This window comes from Parasteatoda tepidariorum, chromosome 2 (genome assembly GCF_982258835.1).
Source record: "Parasteatoda tepidariorum strain Cologne lab strain chromosome 2, Ptep-v5.0, whole genome shotgun sequence".
In the NCBI taxonomy this organism is placed as follows: Eukaryota; Metazoa; Arthropoda; class Arachnida; order Araneae; family Theridiidae; genus Parasteatoda; species Parasteatoda tepidariorum.
In genome coordinates, this window is record NC_141756.1 from 109,823,188 (window position 1) to 109,846,297 (window position 23,110).

General features: G+C 26.8%; 2 protein-coding genes across 8 annotated transcripts in view; one reads left to right on the plus strand and one right to left on the minus strand.

The window, feature by feature from the left end:
• Positions 1–933: 933 nt before the first annotated feature.
• Positions 934–23,110, minus strand: part of LOC107447736 (serine/threonine-protein kinase tousled-like 2) — a 131,042-nt gene continuing 108,865 nt past the window's right edge. For all 7 annotated transcript variants that reach the window (XM_043050517.3, XM_043050516.3, XM_071178064.2 and 4 more), the window contains 10 exons: positions 22,180–22,329; positions 16,501–16,668; positions 14,906–14,987; positions 13,435–13,526; positions 12,045–12,134; positions 10,356–10,525; positions 8,700–8,826; positions 4,103–4,214; positions 2,708–2,815; positions 934–1,367 (listed from right to left, as the gene is read on the minus strand). In XM_043050517.3, the coding sequence (XP_042906451.2) occupies positions 1,233–1,367; positions 2,708–2,815; positions 4,103–4,214; positions 8,700–8,826; positions 10,356–10,525; positions 12,045–12,134; positions 13,435–13,526; positions 14,906–14,987; positions 16,501–16,668; positions 22,180–22,329 (1,234 nt within the window). In that variant the 3' untranslated portion in view covers positions 934–1,232. The remainder of the gene's footprint in view (positions 1,368–2,707; positions 2,816–4,102; positions 4,215–8,699; positions 8,827–10,355; positions 10,526–12,044; positions 12,135–13,434; positions 13,527–14,905; positions 14,988–16,500; positions 16,669–22,179; positions 22,330–23,110) is intronic.
• LOC147816037 (THAP domain-containing protein 2-like) lies at positions 19,294–20,537 on the plus strand. Its single transcript, XM_087158028.1, has 2 exons — positions 19,294–19,586; positions 20,346–20,537. The coding sequence occupies exons 1-2, from the start codon at positions 19,434–19,436 to the stop codon at positions 20,442–20,444; spliced, it is 252 nt and encodes an 83-aa protein (XP_087014154.1). The 5' UTR covers positions 19,294–19,433; the 3' UTR covers positions 20,445–20,537.

Sequence of the window (23,110 nt, forward strand, 5' to 3'; positions counted from 1 at the left end):
TATTTTCGACTAGGTCAGACAGAAAAAAGTTTCATAGAGAAAAAAAAATATTTCATAAAAAATAAAGGTCTGTTAGAATAAATTTACAATAATGAAGATAATGTTTGAATTTGGAATTCCTGTGTTTAGTTTATAGAGAGAGAACCTCGTTGCTTAATTTAAAAAAAAAAAACTCTGCGATTTACAGTTTTTTTTTTTGTGGGGATACAAAAACAAAATTTTAAGAGGCGGAGAATCTAAGTTTACCCTACCGTTTTTTCTAAAGTTGAATTTGTGAAGGTACTGCTAAAATTTGACCTGGACAGACCCCTGGCTTGTCTCATAACATATGAATTTTTAAAATAAAAAAGCTAACCCTGCTATAAATTTAATTTAATATCTTCAAAAAATTAAAAAACACAAGTTCTAAGTTCCTACAAATAATTCATTTTCATTGTTTGCCGACTTCCGTCTTTACCCTTCTGCAATGATTCTTTCACGGAATTGACTTATTGTATACACAACAGCATTACAAGGAGAGGGGTTTGAAGAAAGCCCAATGTATAAACTACTTCTGGAAGCATGGAATTGTCAAGCTTTCATCATCACATTCAAACTCTATTTCAAATAAACACACACATTTAAACCCATCTCTTCACATAGGCCACACACTAATTCCAAGCACACAATGCACATTTACACACTTTCATTGTACACACTACTTACAGACCGCAGCGGGAGCTAGTTCCCGACAGCTGCATCAAAAAACAAAATAAATTCAATCACAAAAATCAAAGTGTGATGGTGCTTATTTTGCTTTTTTTTTTGGAGTCCAAATTTTATACATACATTTATTATATATATAATTATGATATTTATATATATAATTACAATGCTTGTGTGTGGGCGAAATTTTTTAGTGTCCAGTCCACCCACACTTTCCTTATCACAGCAACTTCTTTTTTTTTCTTCTTCTTTTTTCAACTTCCTTGGCAGACCTCAAGAGCGATTTAGGAACAAGGAATGAAGCAGAATATAATCAGCTAGAGGTTGAAGTGCAAGCTCCTCTTGCTGACCAATGAGGAAGTAGAGTTCTTTTTTTTTTTTTGTTTTCCATGTATTTAGGAAATAGCAACAACCAACCTTTTGAGCTGAAGATGCCTTAACAGAGTGTTGTTGTCACTCACAAATAGGCTATATATACACATTTAATTAGAAAAAAATGAAAATTTAGTTAACTAGTTGAGAGAAGGCTATGTTTTGTCCAGAGATGTACTTGACTGTCTACTGTGCTTAGAGTAATTTGGTTTTAAATAGTCTTCAGCCGACAGTGAAATAACATCTATTCTGTCTTCTTTCCTATATTGTAGGCACCTCCGAATAAAATTCTGAAAAGAAGAAAAACAGCAATTAAGATTTCAATAAATTCTGTTAAAATTTTCTAATAAAAAAAATTTTTCAATGCCTAGCTTAAAATGGATGGGTGCAACTAAATAATAAGCTATAATTTTTGCATTGAAAAATTATCTTAAGTTATCAGAATAAATATTAAAGTATTGCATTGTAGTTAAAATGGGGTGCGTAGCCAAATCTTTCAACAAAAAATAAGCACCTTTTAAGCACTTAAAAAATATTTTTAAGCATTATATACATTAAGAAAATGCAAAATAATTTTCAAACACTTTGCATTATCATGATAAACCTAAGTATTTCATCAAACATGTAAAATGATTGGTGTTTTCATAATGAAGCGATGGTAGGCCGACATGGATTGTGGTTAAATAAATTGTGAAAACGTTGAACAGAACAATGTGAAAAACACGCAGAACAATGTAAAAAGCACGCTTTTGCATAATAAGTGACGAAAGTTGTCAAGATTAAGGAGAAAATCTCGTTTTTGAAAAGGGAAAATTATCACCTTTAAGCAATTTTTTATAAATGCTATGCATCTTTCAAAATGTTAATTTTCAAAATAAATAAAGGATTTCTGATTATTATTTCTTTTTCACAAATCAGTCCGCGTGAAAGTTCATTATTTTGTAGTAAGTAAATTATTATCAAAAAATTGGCAGTATTCGTTCAATGATACATAACTGCTAACTCAGATAGAAAGAAATCCAACAGATTTTACAAAATAATACTTATTTCATAACAATTGTTGCAAAATATACTAAATATTTTACACATAGGGAATTTTAGGAATTTTTATAGTCTTCAAAATAGAAAAACTTAAATATTTTCCAGTTATGATTCCATATTTAATGATCTTGAAATGTTATGCATTACGTTTATTCAAAATTTTGAATAGTAACAGGCATTTAATTCAAAGATAGTTTAACTGAATTTCGTAAATGAGGCTCTCTTTATTATGCATTAGAGACACTTATTCAAGCAAGCAATAATTTGCACAATAGTTCTATTTCATTAGGGAATTTTCTAAAATTTACAACCCGAAGAATTATTATTAAAGCAGTAGAGCAGGAGAAACTTGCAAAATCCAGTAGAGTTGGCAGCTATGATGACAGCATAAATAGTGCTCGACAAATATGTTAAACTAGCAAAAATTAAATTTCATTGATATACATTCAAATTTTCATTAAAAAATAAAACACAAAGCAAATAAATTTAAAAAATGTAGGAAAAAGTAACATTGATTAAGATAATAATAATAATAAATAATTTTAAAAAATGTGATAAACATGTGTATTAGAAAAAGCTTTATATTTACTTTGGCCTCACTGCTAACAGCAGGTTTGGCAGGAAACTCTACTTCAGTAGCTTTTAAAATAGTATTTTCTTCTAATATTGTAGCTTGAGACTGATTATGACCAAATGGCTAAAAATAAAACATGTCTTTAATTGCAACACTTTTAACATAAAAAACAATAAATGAAAAAGAATTTTCATCGTAATACAAAGTGATATAAACAAGGTTGTCCAGCTTTCCACCTGCCCAAATTAAATTGTTTTTTTTTCCCTTCTTCTCAGAAATTAAAAATAATAATAACATTAAACCCATTGGTCAAATGTTTTTTTCTTTTTCTTTTCTGGATTGACTTCGATAAACGCCACAACACTTCAAATCAAGGAGGTTGCAAAAACTGCCTTTATACATGTTTCAAGATGTCACAAAACACTTTTCCTTCCTCAGCATTCATATTTATATTGAAATCACCAGCAAGCCAGTCATTATACGTTAACAATAAAAGGAATATAAAAATACTTTAAATTATTATTATGCAAATACATTTAAAATGCCTGCTGGTGGAGAAAAAAAATTATCAAACAGCAGTAGTTGCTATTGCAAGGCATGCACACTGTTTACTATTACTCTTGAACACAGTTGAAAAGTGTGATGACGTCCACATAAGGTGCGCACGCCATCAAACTCAAAACAACACACATTTTGCACAGGAGTAAAAAAAGGAGTTGGTTTGCCAACTCTTTTTTCTTTTTTTTTCTTGATGCAATTACAGCAAGTATATTTCCACATATTTTTTAAAAACATTTTTCTTAAATTATTCTACCATTTTCAAGCTAATAATCTTGATTACTTTCCAAAAAGTTGCAAAATTTTAAAAAATAAAAATACTTTAACAAAGCAGAAATGGAAAACATTATACTCATTTTAAAATATGTTTCTTATGTCATATCTTCAAACATTAAAAATGTATACTATTACAGATTTAGAAATGAAATTATTTTATGATCTTTAAGATATACTATGAATTTTAGAGTATCCCTTCAGTCAAATATAAAATAAATTATAGAGTTAGACAAATTTTTTTTAGATAAAATAGGGATTTCCTAATGCATAGTTTCTGATTATAAAAAATAAGTCATACAAATGACTAAAAACATCTTTGGTAAAATATTATTTTTATTTATAAGTTTTTTTCCCCTGTAAATCGAATCTAATAATACAAGGATTTCCTTTTAAAAGGATTTTTTTTTTTTTAAAAAAGCAAAATTTGAGGGAAGCCCTAATTCATTTTAAATAAAAATTTCCAATTTTTACATAATAACTGTACATAAATTAAAGATTATATTTTTTATTGGCTGCATGTAGCAAGTGTTGCACTTAAAAGTACTTTAAAAATCATGAAAATTAAATAAACAATACCTTTTTTCCATACAGGCACTGATAAAATATTACACCTACACTCCAGACATCAACTTTAGATGATATTTTAGGAGGAGATTTACCAACAACAAAACATTCAGGTGGAAGATACCTAAAATTCAAGATACATACATTTCAAAATATGAAAACTCAACACAAATAATCAAGAATAGAAAATATTCACGTAAAACATCATAACAAGAAATTTAGGTCAGATAATTATAATATTTTGATCATTATTAAATAAAACTAAGAAAGTTTAATAATAATAGTAATAAGAGACTAGATAGATTGAGTCAAATGCATAAAACAGCCATATTCCAGTTTACATTTTGTTTGGCATGGTATAACTTAATTAGATATATAAAATGTTTTGTTCAATAAGAAATTAAACTTACTTCTTTATAGCAAATGTTAAGATTAATTTTGAAAGAAGTAAAATTTGACTAGAAAGTTCAACATGTCAATTATATATTTCACCAGTAGATTATATAATTCAAATTATAGATCGAAACAATAAATTGCGCAAGAAAGAAAAATTGAAGAAAATTAAATTTAAATACATAAAAAATCATAGTATACTGTACAGCAAATGTGATGGCATTTGAGAAAAGTAAGAACCAGGAAATTGTTAAAAAGTAAATATGAATTAATGCTCTATTTCGAATAAATTTACGAAAAACTAATCATATAACAAATTATAATAGTAGATGTTATAAGTAATTAATTTAAACTTCTTTGATGATTTATTGTCATTGTGAATTTTAAAATTGAATTTTAACAGGGTTATTGCAAGAATTTTTCAACATTTTGTCTAATAAAGAGGCATTATTTCCCCCCCCCCCAAAAAAAAATTTTTTAATTCCCTGACTGTTCAGGTTTCCCCGATCCTGTGAGAATTCAGAACTGCCACACTAAATAAAAAGTTGAAAAATTTTTAAGGTACAAAATTATGTTAAATTAAAAACACAGTAACATTCATTTAACAAATATTTTTTCTAAAAAATAAAAAAAAACAATTTATTTTTCAAAACCTTTGGCTTTAGACAAATTGCCAAACGTTAGTTTAAAGAATAAACCTTTATTTTACACAAATATACTTTTCATATATATATACTTTCACAAATATACTTTTTATACTTTTCATAAGATTAGCCAAAATGATGAGATTAGCCAAAAGGCAAAAAAGCTGAATTTCCAAGATAGTAAATTTTACGCAAGCGCAACCCTTTAATAATAAATTCCAGACAGTTTAAGGTAATAAATAATGTGTTGACATACAATTGTGCACTAATCTATTATTATATAAATGATTACATTGATACTTAACATTTAGTGAAAATAAATATTACCAATTGAAAAAATAAAGCTGGAAATAATATTTTTCCTCAGTTCACATAAGAGACAATTATTACTTGAAAAACTACCTGGTTTAGCAAAAACTACTGAGAATATACATTAATATTTCATTTCTTTTAATAAATACTGTTATGTTATTTATAGCAAATATATCAGTAATATTACTCTTTAAATTATATTGGAAAAAAAAAACTTTAACAAAGGACCGAATCATTATGTTCATATGTCTAATCTAACTAGAGCTCTTTGAAACATATCAATAACAGTGAAGTAGATATATATAGTAACTCCTTAGCATAGAAAAATTGCTATTTTAGTTTGAAAAATTACATGACAATCAGCAACTGTTTAGATAATTGTTTTTTATTTGATAAGAATTTTGCATTTTATAGCATAAATAACAGCAATTATAAATAAAATTTTGATGATGAGCTAATTAACTCTTTTTCCAAAAAAAAAAAAAATTAATTAAATCCCTTTTTAAGTGATTGCTTTTGTTTGCTACATCTTTTATGTTTGCTATGTTTAGTCGTTAGTCCATCTTCAAACATCTTGTGACATATCCTATTTTTTCTTCTTTGCAAGCATAGAATGTAAGTTTTGAATATATTCCCTTCCAGTTTCTCTGATGTTGTAACACTTACATATACTAATAATCGTCGTTAGAAAAACAGTCACCTTTATAGTAACTATTTTTAAAAAAATTTACTTCTTACGAGAATCGCGATAGTTGATCTTAAAATTGAGTGAATATGAATAACATTTATGGATTTTGAAATCACATGAATATGAAACTAGATATACGATTTTGAATATGAGAAAATACAAACTGGGATATAGAATTTTTAAAACGCGCAAATACAAATCACAATTTATAATTTTTAGATCGCGTAAATACGAATCATGATGCATAATTTTTAGATTGCATAAATAAGAATTATGAATTTTTAGAATGCGTGAATGCGAATCCCAATGCCTTATTTTAAAATAACGTATAAATACGAAAATCAATGTTTGATATTATAAAACGCATGAGCAAATCAAGACATTGAATTTTAAACTTGCGTGAACACGAATCGCTACATAGGTTTTTAAAAAGGCGTAAATACGAATCACAATATCGGATTTTTAAATCTCGTAAATAAGAATCGCAACGTACAATACTATAATCGCGTGAATAAGAATCGCAACACGCAAATATGAAAAGCTATGTTTCATAATAAAATCGTGTGAATAAGAACGAGATATTAGCAGATTCCAGGCTTGGGACCTCTAAAAGGCATGTCAGAAGAAGCGTCGTTTGAACTACAAAAATCGGATCTGGAGGGCGGGTAAAAAATTCGGAAAATCTTATCTGCTGTGAGTAAAAGGGGAGAAAATAGCTAAAATAAGTAGAAATGAGAAAGGAGTGGTAGCTATTTAGTTTGAATTTTCTGTTTCTCTTTGAAAATCGGTGGATTTTCTGAAAAAGTGGAATACTTATAAAAAATAAAAAAAAGTGAAATTTTTAGAAAAACCTGAATTTTTGATAAAAAAAAAAGCTGAAATTCAAGAGATAAAAGTGAAAAAAGCAGAAATCCGCTAAAAAGCGGAAAAATCTCATCCCTGCATAACTAATTCCAAGAACTTTTCATGACTTAAGGAAGTTACTATTTTTTGAGACAGAAGCCAAACAATAATATTAAAAAAACATTATAACAATATTAATTGAAATGATAGGTATAATCAAAACTGTTATACTCTGCTGCATTTTCATATTTGTAGACATTAAATTTAAAAAAAAAAGAGTAAAGAAAGAGTTGAAGCAATAAAATAGAAGAACAAAAAATACAAAAGCAAATAATTTTTTCTTTTTTTCTGCAGAATTATATTCTAAATTTACTTTTCTTATTCATCCGAAAGGAAAGAAATACTCCTGATTTTTCTGTTCTCATTTTGGAAATAAAAAAAATTCGCCAATGACCGACTTGCTTCAGCTAGAGTTTTTAATTGATAAAAAAATAAATAAAAATTCTGAAGTCACAGAAGTTTAAAACATAATTCGCTCTAGAAATGTTTTTTCTTTCATTTTTTTTGAAAGTGCACCATAATTTTTAAAAAACATGATAAAAGTATTTTATATTATAATAAAATATGACTGTGAGTGGGGATTTTATTAGAAATTCAGATATTCGGAACACCACGAAATTGGGTGGGGATTCCATTTTAAAAATTAGACCAATTCGGCGACCCAAATCAGTGATTTAAAAAAAAAAAAAAAAAAAAATTGTTAAAATCATGATATTTCATGACTAATTTTTTTCAATACCATAATTCATGACTTTGCAGGTGAGCAGATACGCTGGAAATATGTCACTGTAAACATAAATAAAATCAACCTTATTCGCACATAAAAAAACAACACCTATTAACACTTTCGAGCCGACTGCCACATATATGTGCCAGCAAGAAACGAGCTCACTTCCCGGCCGACACACCCGCGTGTCAGAGAGTTTTCTCGTTCACCCCCGACCGTCACTTATTTGTGCCAGCGTTTCGGAACGTTTTAAAAAATGAAATTTCTTCCAAAAGATGGCATTGTATGTCCATATGGTTTCAGATACATGTAGATCTGACCTGCTGCTCACGATGAAAGTACATTCACGTAGTTTTTAGGGGAAGGAGTGGAGGGGGGGAATGTTTTATGAGGGCTCTTTAAATTAGCATGTGATATTTATTTACAGTAAGTAAGGGAGTTTTTTTTCTCTCTCGCTACTTTCGATTTTCGGATTAGTTTTTAGGGGATAATTAGATCTTGTAGGCTTGAATTTTTTTTCTTTTTACCGTTAAAATGTCGAAGCGCCGAAATTTTTTAACTGAGCTGGAAATAGAGGAAATTATGCAAAATATTTGAACTTATTAATATTTATATTACATTTAAACAAGAAATAACTTAAGTAAATAAAGTATCCATAGAAATATATATAAAGCATATGTCACTTAAATACTCTACAGAACAATATTAAACAATGCGCTGATATTTCGGTAATTTCATGGAATTAGGCTTAACATCAAAAAACCCTCCGGCTCTGGGGAGACACACGCTAGAGAGACTGCCGGCCTCAGCGGTAAGCGCGCTTTCGCGCTTTGCATCGCGAAAGGGTTAATGACAATACTAACAATAATGCTAATAATTCAAAAATTGATAACACAAACCTGACTTCTACTTTTATTAGAAATAGAATTATTATATACATACCAATATGTTCCAGCACCCTGAGAAGTAAGATCCATTCCTACTTCAGGACTATAATTTTCATCATCCATAATTTTGCTCAATCCAAAATCTGTTATTTTAATTTCCCCACTGCCTAGTAAAATGTTTCCTAGAACAACAATCAATTATCAGCACGTTCAATCAATTCAAAATAACACTAGATACAATATACTAATTGATTATTATAAATAGATAAAATATACTATTAACTGATAACAATGAAGAAGACAATGATAAATGCAAAAATTATTACGTATGACAGAAAAAAAACACAAGATGATACTCTAAAGATAGGCTGTCTCGAGCTGAAGTGTTGCACGATTCTTAAATGCACTCATTAGTATGCACTCATCTATTTATTACAGCATACATATAACTCAAACTTTAATCCCAGATTTTATGTGCTATTTAACTTAAACTAAACAATAAATAAATCTTTAATACTACAACAGGGTGCATAGCCAAATCTTTCAACAAAAACTAAGCACCTTTTGAGGACTTTTTAAGCACTATATATATTAACAAAATGCAAAATAATTTTCAGACTTTACATGATTATGATAAAATAACTAGTTTCTGACAAAGAACTCTTCACTTGATTATATTAGCCATTATTAAATGATCAAGAGATTTTTTGGTAAGAGGGTGTAACATGAAGACTGAAATTCAGAACATCTTGCAAAATGCAGCAGAGTTGCACACGAGTGCAATAATCTCACAGAAACCAGCTCAGTAGATGCTCATACGGACTCGTAAGTATTTCGTCAAACATGAAAATTGATAGGCGCTTTCATACGCTACAGATCAACGGTATGCCAAAATGGATTGTGGTTGAATGAATAGTGAAAACGTTGAATAGAACAATGCGAAAACCACGCTTTTGCATAATATGTGGCAAAAATCGACGTGGTAATGAACAAAAATCTCATTCTTGAAAAGGAAAATTAAGCACTTTTTAAAAAACACAAAATGAAAAAAAAAAACCACTTTTAAAGGCTTTTAAAAAAGAAAAATCGAAAATAAGCACTTTTTAAAAACGCTATACACCATGTACAATAATAAACTATCTAAATAATAAAAATAGTTATCTAGTTTTGATTTCTAAGTACTTACTCATTATATTAGTTTGGTGAACACTCAAAAAATGAAATTTGTTTTAAGACAGAAGATTTTTTTTTTTTAAAAATTCAACGTGAGTGCAGAAGAGAGTAAATAAACCAATCAAGTTTTACATACATTATAAATGAGTAAAAGTTGGTAGGTTTCTTCGGTTCAATTAGAAGCTTATAAAATAGAGGTTCTATAAATTTGAAACACTCAAGTTTTGAATTATCATGTATTAATGCTAAGATGTTTGCAATTATAGAAGATAAAGTTTCTTAAATAGGAAAAATGTAATAACTCATTATAATTCTGCAAATTTGTCAGGATGAAATCAGTATTAAAAATAATTATTGAATTACTGTGAGAAAAAGTAAATATCAGCTAAAAGCTAACTTAAAAGAATTAAAGAAAAAAATAAGACACTTTTGAAATTTAACAACTAAATAATTTTCAAAACATTTTCGTAAATGCCAGTTTAATAATAAATTATTTCTGAATAGGTATAAATAACTAATTGAAGAAGAATGTTATTACCAGGTTTGAGATCATAATGTATAATAGGTGGTTTGATTTCATTCAGGTACTTTAAGGCATGAACGACTTGCATAATAATACACCTGGCTTCTCTTTCAGGAATATTTTTATGTTGTTTGAGGTAGAAATCTAAATCATGACCATCGCAGTATTCTAAGACTGTACAAAAGCTGAAAAATAAAATTTCAGCTTTTTGAGCAAAAACTAGTCAAAACTCTAAAAAGAAATTAATAAATAAAATGTTATAATATTCATATCACTAGGAAAATTTCATATTATATAGTATTTATCAATGTTAAGTCAGAAAACAATTATATTTCAACAAGGGGTTTTGAAAGTAGAATTTTATTTAGGAATAATGGCCAAATTTTAGAATTGTAATATTTTTTTAAAAAGAATAAACTAAAATTTGAATTTTAGTTGATTCTTGTCGAGATTCTTTTATTTTAATCAAAATTCATGACAAACGAAATGGGGGCCCTGCTTTCAGAAACATTTGAACAATACTTTGCCAGAATAAAAAAAAGGTAACTGTTTGCAGTTGCACATAGATATATGTATGATTGATTCTATATTACCTTTAAAAATACTTTTTTTTAATTTAAGTTTTAAAAAGGGAGACAAATTAATCTGCCATCTAAATATTTTTAGAACACACGGGTAATTTCTATACACCAGCCACGATATAGCTGTTCAACCCTAAATAACTAAACTTCAGTGTTAATCACTCACTAATCATTCGACTAATAGACTACTAAGTAAAAACTATTGTATTTTTATATTTTCATTATTTATTCCAAATAAATTTTCGCAACTTAAAATGTATAATATAATTATATTAAAAAATAGAAATAGGGTAAAAAATTTTCATAAGCACTCTTGGCAGATGTTTTAAGTAGAAATAGCCTTGCAGTAGTAGTTGCATATGTATTTTGTTATTCTGTGTTTCTTACTATGATAGAAAGTACAACTATTACTTTATTTGTCGCTTGTTTAGTCGTGTCTTCTATGGGATTTTCAATATTTAGAATATCATCACTGTTTAGTTGGATGTAACTAAGCAATGACGATTACAACGTATCTCAAAAAGTAGGTATTAGTTATGACGGTGGAGTGAGTGATGTAGCAAGAGCGTGATGGAACATCTTAAATACATAAAACTTGTAGGGGTTGGTAGTGTATTTAGTGAATGTTTACTGACATAAGGCTAATATTATTAGTGATAAAAAGAATAAATCCTAATAGAAGAATTGTTATTTCTCTATATGTCTTTATATATATATATATTTTTTTAAATCAAATTAGTTTTTAAAAAATAAGAGTTCTTGACAAACATGAAATGTGGATATCAAGTCCTTAAGCAAGTCCAGAATTAAACAATAATAAAATAACTAATTAGTTCATTCAAATAATGTTCCTTATCATTAGCCATAAAAATATTGCTTTATTAAATATTTAAGACAGATAAGAAACTAGAAAAATTGCTCAGATATGTTATTTTTATTTTGGTAATCACCAAAATAATAAGAAATAATAATAAAAAATCCACAATTTTTTAAAATTATTGTCTTGATCTTATAATTAAAGGATGTTGAATAAGAGAAATATAGGATAATAATTTTGATGAAAATAAAAAAAAAAAAACAAAACAAAAATGGTCAAGCATCAGCTATCTAATGAGTTACTTACGAATTGGCATCTATTTCAAAGACATCATACAGCCTTACAACACGAGGATGATCAAGGGACTTGTGAATATTATATTCTCTAAGGGCATGCCTAAATAACAAAATATGCATAGATTATTGATCTGAACAGACTATTTATAAAACTAAAAATGGATTAAATTCTGAATCAAATCTGTTTACTTCATAAATAGATTACGCTGGACTTAAAAATTTAAAACAAGATTAAATAATACAGCAATATTTCATTTCGTAAACATAACAATTTTACTAGACAGACTAACAAATACACAGCCAGATTTTACACAAAAAAATCAGCACCTTTTAAGCACTCAAAAAATATTTTTAATCACTTTTCAAAGAAAAGAAAAAAAATCGCAATTAGGATCTGTGCAGTATTAAAAAAAGAAAAAATTCTATCATTTAAAGTTTCTAATTTATAAACATAAAATCAATAATATTCAAAAACTTTACAGAATCATGGTAAAATAACTAGGTTCTGATAAATATTGCAGAGAAAATTGAGAGAATCATTCATTTTTGTAATTTAGAATGACAATTGATAAGGCAAAGAAAAAAAATCCCTTTTCAAAAGATAAGAAATAAGCACTTTTTATAAACCCTGAATAAAAAATCACCTTTAAAGGCTTTTAAAAAACGTAAATAAAAAATAAGTACCTTTAAGCACTTTTTAAAAACTCTACATACCCTGAAGTAGTATAATAAACAAGTATATATTTATGTAAATGAAAAAAGTGTATAAATTATATTATGTAAAACAAGCAACATTTTACAATAATTTTAGTATAACAAGTAGATAAAACCAATATTTTGCACAACAAACAGAGAAATTTAAAAACTCAATGTAATATAATATATTAATAAAGTAATTTCAGTCATACAGAAAACTATCACATATTTTACTTGAGATAAATGAACAAAATTAATTTAAACAGATAATTTTTTGAAAGCTCAATTTACTCAACTGCAAATAGATTATATTTTAGAAGAAAAAAATGAAAAGTCCTTTTTTAATAACTAATTGATTTGAATTCTTATATTTCTGAAAAAATTTTTCCATGTTGGATTAGATAGAATGTTTACAAGAAAAAATAAAAACACAAGCTAGATTTAATTATTTTAAACTTTATTGGCCACTTAATGTCACACTGAGTTTTGAAACATTATTCCAAAATTGAATTCTCTGACAATTTTAGGTCTCTCTAACCTAATGGGAACTCCATTTATAAATCCATCAACAATTTTTATGATGAAAAAAAGTGAATAAAAGTATTTCAAAAATTCTCAATTAAAAATTCATAAAACAGTTTCTCCTTCAAATTCTAAGAATAATAAAATTAGGAATTAAATTTAAGAACTAAACTTGAACATACTTTATGTAGTTTGCTTTTTTGTCATCTTTCCAGTCTTTGTTTAATTGGTGAACTTTACAAGCCACATACCTTTGCTCTTTCAGGTCAAAAGCCTAAGATTAAAATAACAACGAAAAATTAAAAACTAAAATCAATAAATTAAAGTGGGACATCTTTTCAAATTCCTGTTTTTCAATATCAATTCAGGAAATATTATGTTGCGTTAATTGACATATTTCATGTCTTTCTTTAGACCCATCATAATTAGATGTAAGTGTAACTATACCAGGTTTATGATGGTTTTATCTGGTTTTAACTGTCATATAAGAACTTTTTTTTGACATAATTTGAGACAATTGTCAAAACCCCAAAATTTTAGTACAAAAAATAATTATTATAAATAAAATAAAATTTTAAATAAAGTTCATATAAAATTACAAGCAATGAATTACTCATGTTTAATTTATAATCAATTACGTCCTTTAATAATTTTGACAATAAACCCCTTTTTAGATATGAATATTACTGTCAAAATCCCAAAATTTTGGCACAGAAAAAAATAATAATCTATTATAATGAATATTAAATAATTATAAATTAAAATGTCTAAAACTGAAATTATCAGAATCAGCAGGGTTTTATTTTTAATTATTGAAAATAAAAATACAAAAATCAATCTAATAAAAAAACACTTAACAATAATCTTGTTCATCATGGGTAAAATCTATTTTCTTTTACTCTCATTTTAACTCCTCAGTTCTGTGGACAAGCAATTCTAAAACAAGAGTTTTCAGGTCCTTTGTACTCTCAATTTTTTAATTTTCAGTTTTGAATGAGAAAAGACCAAAATTAAAAACTATCACTATATACAAAAATATAATGCATTAGGAAATTTATTCTGAAAATTCTACTAAATGTTAACAACATAATTAAACACTTGTAACAATTGATTAATATTTTTTGTTAATTATAACTAGTTTACTTTTCAAGGAATATATTTCAATCATGATTTATAAGCAATGTTCATATATATATATATATTAATAATCAAATAATGAGAATAATAAAAAAATTACAAGGTCAGATCAGATAGTTATTGGTGACCACTTTAGTTTATTTAACCAGCTAAAAAACCTGCCTAAATTGTGGCATTAAAAGAATTAAAATCTATCTTTATATTTATAACAATTAATATGAAATCATTATTATGTTTAATATAATAATGATTATATTAAGTATAAAGTTTAATGTACATGGTAAACTTTTTTTTATACCATGTAAAAACAGATTTTGCTTTCACTTAAATTGTAGATAAGTTTCAGCTACAGCAATTACTGCTTATATATACTTTCATTATAGATTTTATCAATCCACTACTATGAAACACTTTTTTGTTGTGAGTTTAAAAAATTCTGTAAAAAAAAGTTGTTTAATAACTTGAGAAAATATTCTAGAAGCATACATTACTATAAAAAAAATATTAATATCTCACCTTATGTACTTCACTAAAACCACCTTTACCCAGTAGTGTGAGCAGTAGATACCTTTCGTGTAATACAGGATGATTATTAAACCTATGGATCAAGGCAATAAATTATTAACACAGATGAAAAATGTTGAGTATTATAGAGATTTTCCTGAAACTAAAATAGTAAAAATATAAATAAATATGCAGAAAAAGGTATTTTGATAAGAGCAGGCAAAAAGGAAAGTTATGTTGAATTAAAAACAAGTAGTGGCTCTATAGTTAAATTTTTTTTTATAATAAAAAATTTACTTTTTTGATTTTTAATAATAAATAACAATAAAATGTCATGAAGAAAGAAAAACATATTTTGTTTTCTGCTAAATGGTAATTTTTAGTAACCATTATTTAGTATGCTTTGGTACAACAGTAATTGCAGTTTCAACAACAGCTTCTTTCCATTCAAACCACTCAAAACATTTAGTTGTCTTTTTCTGAATTTGTATGAATTATAGTACTAATACTATCCAATCAGCTCCAGAAGAAAGAGATTTATATGCTGCTTTATTCACTATGCATAAATCAATTTCATCATCATTAAGATATTCACATAGATAGAAGTAACAATTTAAAAAATTATAGAACTGGGGCAAGTTAAGAGATGTTCACTTGCCTTCAACAATGATTGGCTGACAGCTTGAAATTTTATCTTTGACCCAGAAAGTTTATTAGGTTTTAATTGTGGTACATTTACTTTTTTTTTTGGTTTAGAAGTCTCCAGACTTTGTATTTACCATATGCATCCATATGAAATATCATTTCTTGAGTGATGCAAACATCAGCAATTTATCCTTTTACAGCTTGTTTGATAATTCTTGTGGTGTCTAGGCTAATTCTTTAACTCACTGAAAACCTGTTTCAACTTATGCCTGCCCCTTGGAAACTATTACAGGTTTTGACAAGAAAAGATAAATGATTTTATTAGGAAAGATTCTGATTATCTTCTTTAATATGAAAACTTGGATCCAAAAATAATCAATAGATTTTGAGAGTAGTTCCATTTTTTTAAGTATATCATCATCGATTACATAGAGATTTCACATATCTGCTGTAACTTCATCAACAGAATCTTCAATCATTTGAGGCAGCATATTATGACATGCAATATAGATTTTACAAATTCTATACGAATTATGGAACGTAAAATCTGTACATTTTGCAACGTTTTCTTCTTAGGCGATTTCTCTCCAGAATCATGACAGACTTTTTATATCTCATTCTTTAATTTCGAAATTCATTCGAAGCAATAGTAGAAGAGATGTCAGATAACCTAATCTTAGTATCAATGCATGTTCTATTGAGGTTAAAAAAAATTAATGTTTAGACTAGTAGTAAGAAGTCATTATCATGTAATTATATATAAAAGAAAACAAAGTGGAACTTAGTTTTTCATGATATAAAATAGAGAACTTTTCACCAGTTTCAAATTAATATAAATTTTTAGAATAAATTTTAGCAATACACAGTTCAAACTTCAAATCATTGAAGCGTTTACATACAAAACTGGAGAAAAAGAGCATTTCTTATTGATGAATGTAGATAATATGCAATGCAAAATTTACCTAGATTGATCTTCATTGTGAATCCTTTTTAGTTCTCGAATGTGAAGATTTCTTTCCCTTTCTAATTTCTCTAACTCTAATTGCAAATCAGTGTCCTCCTTCTTTAAAGAGACTTGTCTTAATTTAAAGATTTCTTCTTGTTCAAAATACTCAGACCAGCTGAGTAAACTGTAAAAAACAAATAAATATAAGTTCAGTTAGTGCATACAGATACATTTTACTTCTTAAGTACCAAAATAGAAAGCATATAATTTAAAAACTATGAGCACAAAATATATTACTCAATTGTATTCAGTAGCACTGAAGTACATAAAAAAGGAAAATGTAAGTGTCAGAAACAAAATATTCGAGTTTGAAATGTCTACATTGTGAACAGTAAAGTTTGCACAAGATAGATAATGTATGGCAAACACATTGATAAATTAAAAAATGAACAAAGGAATGTTAGCAAGATTTCAACGAATACAATTGGAAGACAAAAATAAATAAAAAATAAAGAATTGCAATAATCAAAAAGTACTTTAATAGTCATTTTAAAATAATAAAAAGTAAAAATGTCACTGTTGGAAAAAATCAACAAAGCAAGATTTATTGATAATTTTTTTTTTATTTTATACAATAGGGTCTGCATATATATCTAATATCATAAAAAAATATTTGCTACATAATTCAGTCTAACAACTTATACAGTAGAGGTGCACAGCTTGCGGCCCACATGCTGCTGCCAGCTCTTAACGTGCAGCCCAAGGCAGCATCTGAACATGCCCAATTTTAATCATTATTGTTTTTCAATTTCTTTTTGATGATGGTTAATGCTGCAGATTTACATATTATTTTAAAATACAACATTATCACAATACACAAAATTTTGAATTTTAATTTTCCCTTTTGACACTCTTCCAATGACTTCTCAATCGTTTCTTCGGTTCCTAATCGCAAAAAATTCGCAATTTTCGAAACTGTGTAGCAGCAATAACTACCTTATTTGTGCAAACTTCATCGTGAATCCAAATGATTTTTGATCCTTTTTTCAAAAATTATGAAAAAAGGATCTAGAAAAAAAAAACATATACGTAGAAATATATGTATTTCAAAGTAGTTTTTAAAATTTTGATATTTTTAGCAGCAATCGAGAGTATCAAATCGATAATTTAGATAAACACTTTTTGACATGGTCTATTTCTGACTATTTTATTGCAAATCCAAATTGTTATTTTGGCAGTTATTGCTACGCATTTTCTACAAGGTTTCAAAAGTCCTGATATTTTTTATTATGCTATTATTATGGCATTTGAATTTTGAATCCTGCATTTAAATACATCACTATTTAAAATGCTTTACTTCTGCCCAATTTAATTGTAAAATCATAGAGATTTTTATAAATCACTTTTTGGACTTTTGTTACTTACTATGATTCTCTACATAATTTAAAAAACTCTGATATTTCTAATAATAATATATTATTACGACATGCGAAATTTGAATAAAAATCGTGCATAAAATTAATCACTTTTTGACATGCCCCATTTGTGTTAATTTTAAACCTTATCATATTAATTTTAACATAAATATAAGAGGTGTTTCAAAAGTATTTTTTGGCAGTTATTGCTACCTTATTCCTTGTGATTTTAAAAATCCTGATATCTTAACACAATACTACACAATTCGTAAAATTTGATTATGTTTCAATTTCTTTTAAAGTGTTATTTTTTTAAAAAAATATTTAAGATTTGTAAAACCTCATGTAATTTTATTTAAAATAAATTTTTTGAAGTTGAAATATATATTCTACTAAATGTTGAATCTTATTTTGCGCTGTAAGGGTTTTGTTTTAATTTAAACCCAATAAACTTTCTTTAATATATTGTATTTAACTTGCATCCATTAAAAAATTTATTACTATTTAAAAAAAAAATTAATTCTACAAACATTACAGTTTCTTATTCTTAGAATTTATGTAAAAATGGACTTTTGTATTATGTAATAATGTGATAAAAAATATCATGACCTTTCTGTTTATTAAACTTAATATTTCAATTCATCAGACTTTTTTTCTGATCAAAAAATGTTCCTTTCATTTTTTATTAAAAAACAACCTTTTCTTATTGGAAAAATTAGTTTTTTAGTCTTTAATTTTAAACATTTAAAAGTATTTAATTTTACACAAACATATTACTAATAATACACATGATAAAAAGAATTTAGTGTCTGGAACAATGATGTTCATATAACAATTACTCCCAATAATTGCATCATGCCAGTCAAAATATTTGGGCAGGTGGCTTTCTATTGGTTAATCTGCTAAGCATGTGGCCTTTCACTTAAAAAGGTTGTGCATCTCAATTATATGGCCGTTATAAGAAGTTTTAAACAACAATTCAATTTTAAGAATAACTACAGTTATACATGTAATCTTAAATAAGAACAGCAATTGTAGATTTTAAACTGAAAATAAAATATGATTAAAAGAAAAACTATTAGTTATAACAAGTTTGACAATAAAATTATTTAATTCCAGATTAAAATTCCAATTGAATTTATACAGTTCGTAAATTTACTAACTAGGAAAAATATATAACAGGGATGCTAAATTACTGTTAGCAAAATAATATTAAGCAATATATATACAGGGGTCTGTCCAATACCTCCTAGAATAAGGAAGGCCTCAGCACGGGTTAACATAAATGAAAAATCCGATCCGTTGGTAGTCCAACGAAGTAGACCTGAATGGCTGCCACATTCTTCCATTAGCATTGGCGTCATTCATAGCTTTGATTTTGGCGAAATGGAATTCCGGTGACCATAACAGTCATTCCCTTTGGCGCCGGTTCTTCCCCTTCCACGTGTTTTGTTATTTTTAATTCGTTTTCGTGAAGTTTTAAGTTATGATAGCTACTGTTGGATTACATATTTGCAATATATATTAATGTGTCATGCCTTACCATTGCTGTGCAGTAAACTGCAAAGGAAATTATGCTAACGGTCCAAAAGTTGCCGTATTTAATTTTCCCAAAGATGAAGCTCAACAAAGACGTTGGCTACAAGCACTCTCACGGAAGGATTTTATCATCACTAAGAATTCTCGAGTAAGTTTTCTCACTTATTGTTTATTTCTGTTGAAATCGGGGTTCGTTGATTTAAATCAACACTTTCTTTTTTAAAATAATCATTCAGGTAGTTAAATCAAATTATATTCATTTTTTTATTTTGGAGAAAAATATATATTAAATTTAGAAGGCATTTTAAATGAGATAGTACAAATTTTTCATGATTTTCATAGTTTTAAAATTTGTTTTAATTGCATTTTTGTGTGAGAAAGTTTGACAAAATATGAAAACATAATGCAGGCTATAAAATTCAAACAATATGAAACCGAAAATTTAAATCATTCAAAAAAAAAAAATCACAAACCTCTATTACAACAGTTCTATAAGTATTTTAATATTGTTTTTCCTAGAGTGATAATTTAAAATTTTACCAGAAATTAAAAGTTTTACTTAAATTTTAATTTGCGTATTGGGTATTGTGCATTAGAAGTCTTGGTTTTGTGAAGAAAAAATAGAAATTGTAATTGAAAATTTAATTTGAATCTCATATTTCATTGAGTAAAATATGACTTTCAACAAATATTTTGATTTTTCTGAAATTTTTTTTTTGTTGAGTTTAAAAATATGAGAACATTTTAAGAGTGAGAACTAAATGTAAGAACATAATTTTTTATTTTTTTTACATCAAATATGTAAAAAAGCTTATGACATCAAAACTATAAAGTATTTAGTATAATATTTTTTGAAGAAATAGTTAAAAATAAAAACAAAATACTTAAAATGTATACTTGTTTTTAGGTGTGTGAGAAACATTTTTCGTCGGATGTCATAGTTAAAGAAACGGTGAAAACTGACCCAAAGACTGGTGAAATAAAACAAATATTGTTCATTTTGTGAGAAATCTATCACATTAACGGATATCGAAGAGAAATTTAATGTGATAGATGATGTTGAAAACTCTTACATTCAAACATTAGACAGATGTTGTTTGGTTTACCCTAAGCAAGAAATTGTTGACATAATCTTGCACGCATATGTGGTAGTTCAAAAATTAGTTTCTGAAGAGTTTGAAAGCTCATTTCTACAAATGCATAATCATAAAGTTTTGGCTATTGAAACTCATGCTTCCAGTTTCATTGTTAAATTTTTGGTAACTCGAGCCATTAACACCTTTTTAAGCAATTATTGTAAAAAGCTAAATGATTCAATTTTAACTGAACGATTTAATAAAAAGAAAGCTAACTTAAACTTTAAAGTAATTCAATCTAAAATTGAACCAGAAACTAAGAAAAGAAAACTACAAACATTAAAATAAAGGAGCTGTTTGTTTTTTTCAACATTAAAATATAGAATCAATTTTTGATACAGCTTCTGTTTTTTATTTGTAACTTTTAAGACAAGTAGCATTATAATACTTTTTGAGTTTATTTGAAAAATATTTTGTATGACTAGACTAATAAATTAATGTTTAAGTGGTCATATTTTTAATAAGCTGAAGATATTTAAAATGAAATCTTACATTGTTTCTATATTTGTATTTGAAATAAACAGTCTTGTTGCTTGTTTCATCACTTTTCATTTTTGAAAGCTGTGAAAAGCTAGTAACTTGTAAATAATTTTACTATACTACACTAATTTAAAATTGTGTTCAAATTTCAATAAAGTTAGGGATATAACTTTATATCAGCTGTCTTAAAAATGAAAATTTGTTTTCATAAAAAATTTTACTCAATGATAAAATTATTTATTATATATAGCTTGTTTTATGTATATATTTAAATGAAAGAATAATAATAAATGCTTACATAGATAAATTGTCAAATAATATTGTCTCATTCCTTTAAATAAATTACAAAAGGTATATTAGAGTGCAATTTTTTTTTTAATATCTTTATTTCAATTGATAATGCAATTAAAATAATTTTTCTCAGAATGTTAGTATATGTTCGATAAATTTCATTCTTTTCAGTAGAGACGAAAAGTGCTTAAAAAATTTTATTTTCAGAAAGGTAAGTTTCTAATTAAAAACAAACTCATATAAAGTATCCGATCGAAGCTTTTCTGAAAAGACGCGGTAAGGATTCTCGTTGGACTACTAAGGATTGAGAGGGGTGTGTCGTGCTGAGGCCTTCATTCTAGGAGGTGTTGGTCTGTCCAGGCCAATTTTACTACCGTTTAGCAGTACCTACACAAATTCAGCTTTAGGAAAAACGGTAGTTTCACAAAATACTTTTTCTTAAAATTTTATTTTTGTAACCCGTAAGAAACGATAAATCCATATTTTTTTGCTGATATTTTAATATTATATCCAATTTTCACAAATTATGTCTAAATTTCCACAAAATAGCTACCTCTCAGAAAAACCTAAACAGACCCCTGATATATCTTTATAAAAAGAAATAAATAAATAAAGAGGTGCTTTTAAACAATAACCTGGCAATTCTTTTTGTCCCGAAATCTCAGGATCTCTACCACACAATAAGTACACGAGTTTTAAAAAGGTTTTTAAGGTTTACCTATAAACTAAGCTAACATAAGCATTGAGGATAGCTCAGTAAAATTAAGTGAAAAAGTCACAATTTCTGTAACAATTAATTTACCATTCTTAAGAAAGAAAAAAAACAGGACTTACTCTTTGAGGGGATCAGGTCGAAGAAAGTCACCATTTGCTAAAGCTGAATTAGCTCTACCTCTAGGCTGAGCTGCATTTGGCTTCTTTTTACCTAACATTTTACGCTGCTTTTCAATTTCTTCTCTTTCCATTGCTATTTGTTCTTGTTTTCTGAAATAACATTTCACAATTTAAAAATCTAATCTTTCAAATAAGATTTTCTTGAACAAAACATTCCATTAAGCTTTTATTCAAATGACAAGTATGTTTTTTAACCAATCAATATTCTTCGAATTGGCTTTTAAATAAAAGGTTTCACTATTAAACCCTATATTTACAGAGTTAACTTAAGAATGTAAATGAGAGCATAACAAAAGTGGCCGAATTTAGAACTAAATGATTATTATTTTAAGATAGAAATATTTTGGATGTCTAGCATAGATAATTATAATCAAATAATCTTGCTACTACTTTTGAATTTTTGGAAATAGGAAAGTAGAACTTTAAGGTACTGTTCAAAAACAAAAGGTTAAGTATTAAGATAATCCTTAAATAAAAGTTATTAACTATCAATACATCACAATCTTCAAAAATTCAAATTTGTTTGAGAGCCTCTCACAGCTGGGTAGATTGTCATTTTAAAAAATTGACTTATTCTAACGTGCTTAACAATATAATACATATAATGGTTTCTTAAAAATTACACAAATGCTTTTTTTTTTTTTTTTTTTTTTTTTAAATTTGCTATTTTGCTTAACATTATTAAAATATGGGAATAATTAGAATTTGAAAGATAACATGCTTCATTTTCCAAAATTTCTTCATTTGAAGAACTTTATTTGGAATTTTTGAAAATCAAAACTTTTATATTGCTTATACAGGGTGCATAGCCAAACATTTCCACAAAAAATAAGCACCTTTTAAGTACTCAAAAAATATTTATTACTTTAAA